Raw genomic sequence first — 4,037 nt, forward strand, 5'->3', positions numbered from 1 at the left:
GGGGGAAGCAGTCAAAATAGTTGATATGTTAGCATACCATCTTACCGAGTGTGCTGTCGGCCCTGTCAGCATTTTAAATTTAGTTCATGTAGGATGCGTAGAGACGTCAGTGGTATTGCACCTAGGTGTCATGGCGGCCATGTTGCCCACCTGTAACGTGGATTTTTCACGGTTATGTTCACGAGTTCACGAGCTTCACGAGGCTGATGCGTTTGATGGTCTATGGTTGGTATAGAGGTATAGAGCGTATAGAGTGTGATGAGAAGACGATTGACGCACTATAGATACGTATTGATTAATCTATATGTAGAACTGTACTTTTAGACTTACCATGTGCAGTTTACAGCAATGAACCATGACGAATTAGACAACAACATTAGTTTCAGGCATAAGCAAGGAATCAATTCTAACTGCATTAAATTTTTGGGTTTATATATCGATAACAAATTAACTTGGAAGAATCATATTGATTATCTCATTGCTAAACTAAGTTCAGCATGCTTTATAATGAGGGCAGTTAAACCCATGTTGGCCTACAGCAGTCTGAGGATGCTTTACTTTGCTTACATACACTCCATCATGACTTATGGTATTATTTTTTGGGGTAATTCTCCAGATAGTATAAAAATTTTTAGGATACAAAAAAAGGTAATAAGAATAATGAAGGGCTTGAAGAAAAGAGATTCGTGTGGGCATTCATTACAGGAAATGAAAATTTTACCTTTGTGTTCTCAATAACTGTATTACCTGGTGCAATACATTGTAAATAATAGAGACATGTTCTTAAGGAATTCTGAAATTCATAGTATCGGTATTAGACAAAACAACAATTTATTTCCCCCAAGTTTTTCTATGACTAAAGTTCAAAGGAGAGCTTATTGCTCAGGCATAAAGATCTTTAATCACTTACCTGCGAAACTCAAAGAATTATCTAATGATCAAAAATCTTTTGAGGCAGCCTTAAAGATATTCTTATATGCTGGTTCTTACTACTCACTGAAAGAGTATTTTAATTATCAAACTCTCGAAATATAGATGTTGAAGTTTACATATATTTTTTAGTTTTGATCTGTTTCATTCTGGTCCGTCACACTACCAATTATAAATACAAACCACTGTGTCCAATGTGACATAAGTTTTACTACATGGAAACCTATCACCCTCACATGTTTCGGTCCTTATGGACCATCTTCAGAGGGAAGATCATTACAAGCTGGAAACTACTATCACAATAGGTGTTTTGATTTAAATACACTTATATCCTATAATGCACAGTACACATAAAGTCGAACATTTCACAATCACAGCAGCTTCCTGGTATTGTAAAGTTTTTAAAAGATTTCTAGATGTTGTTAAAAAAAACTTATTGTCAGTAGTTAAAATTTATAAACCACGTAGGTTCGTGTCTGTACTCCTATCGTCCTTCTTGTATGGGGCAGATATTTGTGCAGATATCTGCCCCATACAAGGACTACAGGAGTATGGACACGAACCTACGTGGTTTATAAATTTTAACTATTGACAATAAGTTTTTTTTTAACAACATCTAGAAATCTTTTAAAAACTTTACAATACCAGGAAGCTGCTGTGATTGTGAAACGTTCGACTTTATGTGTACTGTGCATTATAGGATATAAGTGTATNGTTTAACCTACTCAGTTGGGCCCCTTAGAAAGAGCTAGTCTCAATCACTGGACAAACCTTGATCTGTAGAAACAACCTATGAACAACCGACAACCGGTTCCGTCAGTGGGAGGAAAGAATAAAATCGCAGTAAAAACATGATAGAAAATTTGTGCCAAACATGCACTTGTCAACAATGTAAAGAAACAGAAGTATGGGTTATATTCCATGAATTCAGTTAAAAACGAAAGTAAAAACTGGATAAAGCATGCCTGATCTGCATGGATAAAGAATCGTGCCACCATGGCGACTTCCGGGAATCAGACTAATCCCCGGAAGAAAACTTGCAGTAGTAGTGGAACCACTAATATCCTAGAATCCTTTCAAGTCTATATGGTCCATAAGGAACGAAACATGTAAGGGTGATAGGTTTTCATGTAGTAAAACTTATATGTCACATTGGACGGAGTGGTTTGTATTTGTCTTTTTTAGTTCTTTTAACTTTTTGGTATGTTTACCCGTACCTGTCTATGTTGGTCAAGTGCCCCATGGATTTGTTTCTAGCATAAAAGCAATCTGTATATCTCTTTTTTTTTAATACATTTGGACAAGTGCCCTATTGCACAGTTGATCATGTATCTTTGCAGAGTGTATTAATTATCACTGTATTTTTACTTCTAAGCATAAATACTGAATTGTACTTGTTTCTTTTATAACTTTTCTGGATTGTTAGTATATTTTTTTTATTTGTTTTATTTGCATGTTATACAATGTATTATGTATGTTGCTGACGAGTGCACTATTGCACATCTATTTGCATATACTTAATGACGGTAACTACAGCCGTTGGAATTGTAATCCTTATGGATATATGGTGGACTAATAAATAATAATAATAATAAGACATAATAGTTTTTTTAAATGTGAAATTTGCAGACTTCCATTACCGAAATAACGTAGAGAATAGCGTAGTCGGAATAGCAACTGGCTACTGGCTGGATGACCAAGGGGTTGGAGTTGGAATCCCAGTAGGATCAAAAATTTTCCCCTCCCCACGCCGTCAAGACTAGTTGTGGGGCCCACCCAGCATCCTTTCCAATGTGCACCAGGGGGCTCTTTCCCCGGGGTTAAAGCGGCCGGGCCGTGAAGCTGACCACTCACCTCCAACTAGTGCCGAGGTCAAGAAAATATAGGTCTATAGATCCATTTCCCCATACGCCTTCATTGTGCAGTGCTTAATTAGTTAAGCTCAGGAACAACTTTACTTTTCTACATTTTAAAATTTAGAGTCATCTCTTGGGTTAATTAATTGTGTGCCTTGTAATGAAGACGTGGGAGCAAATGTATAACTCTACCACTGTTAACCTCCGCACTAGATGGAGGGGAGTGGTCAGCTTTCTACCCCTGCTGGTTTACCCCCAGGAGAAACAGCCCCAAAATGCATTGTATGGGAGGTGAAGCAGGCCCCAGAGCTGCTATGGATGTTAGGGAGAAGAGAAAAGTCTCTTGCCCCTACTGGGAATTGAACTGTGAAACCTTGGTTCTCCAGTCCATAGCCTAGTCACTATGTTAACCAGGCTGTCCCAGCTACAATGTAAAATGAGAAGCTTTGAAAACAGGGATCTGAAGAGAATATTTATATCTAAGAAGGCGGTAGAAGGGGACACTGGACAAAGCTGCATGATGAGGCTCTCGGTAATATTGACTTCATCAAACATTACAATGTCAAATCAAGGAAGATGAGATGGCATGGCATATGGCATTTATAAGGGAGAAGTGTGAACAAGGCTTTGGTAGGAAAGACACCTCTAGGGATACTTAGGCATATGAGGTGTAATAATATAAAAATGGCCTGAAAGAAGTACTGCATGAGGGTGTGGACTGGATTCATCTGACACATGATAGGGCCCAGTGGTGGGTTCTTGTGAACATGGTATTGAACCTCTGGTAGCATAATCATCATCATCATCAATAATCTGTTAAGACGACAGGTCCACAGTCTCTTCCAAAGCAATTCCTCCACTTAATGCGATCTAGAGCTTTCTCCTTCAAATGACAGTATCCTCTTCTGTCCCCAAGGTCATCCAACATCTTCTTACATCTTCTCCCTCGTCTTCTTGTCACTTCTATCCGCCCCTCTTGTCTTTCCTTCGATAACTTCTTTTAGAAGGCAGTTTCTGCGTAAAACATGACCAATCCAATTAGCCTTCCGTTTTCTTATTTCGTGTAAGATATTCCTCTGCTCACTGACTGTAATTAACACTTCTTCATTTCTCACCTAATCGGTCCAACTGATCTTCTCCATCCTTCTGCAACACCACATTTCGAAACTTTCCAGATGTTTCTGATCTACTGCCCTAAGTGTCCATATTTCAGCCCCATACAGAGCTATGCTCCAAATGTAGCATTTCACT

At 38.4% G+C, this 4,037-nt stretch overlaps 1 protein-coding gene across 4 annotated transcripts in view; it reads left to right on the plus strand.

Moving 5' to 3' along the window:
* Positions 1-138: 138 nt before the first annotated feature.
* LOC111875504 (selenocysteine lyase) overlaps positions 139-4,037 on the plus strand; it is a 70,682-nt gene continuing 66,783 nt past the window's right edge. The window contains exon 1 of one of the 4 annotated variants that reach the window (XM_023871807.2): positions 139-237. In XM_023871807.2, the coding sequence (XP_023727575.1) occupies positions 207-237 (31 nt within the window). In that variant the 5' untranslated portion in view covers positions 139-206. The other 3 variants (XM_023871808.2, XM_033755842.1, XM_023871805.2) reach the window with 3 other exon arrangements.

Source organism: Cryptotermes secundus, unplaced genomic scaffold (assembly GCF_002891405.2).
Source record: "Cryptotermes secundus unplaced genomic scaffold, Csec_1.0 scaffold425, whole genome shotgun sequence".
NCBI classification, from domain to species: Eukaryota; Metazoa; Arthropoda; class Insecta; order Blattodea; family Kalotermitidae; genus Cryptotermes; species Cryptotermes secundus.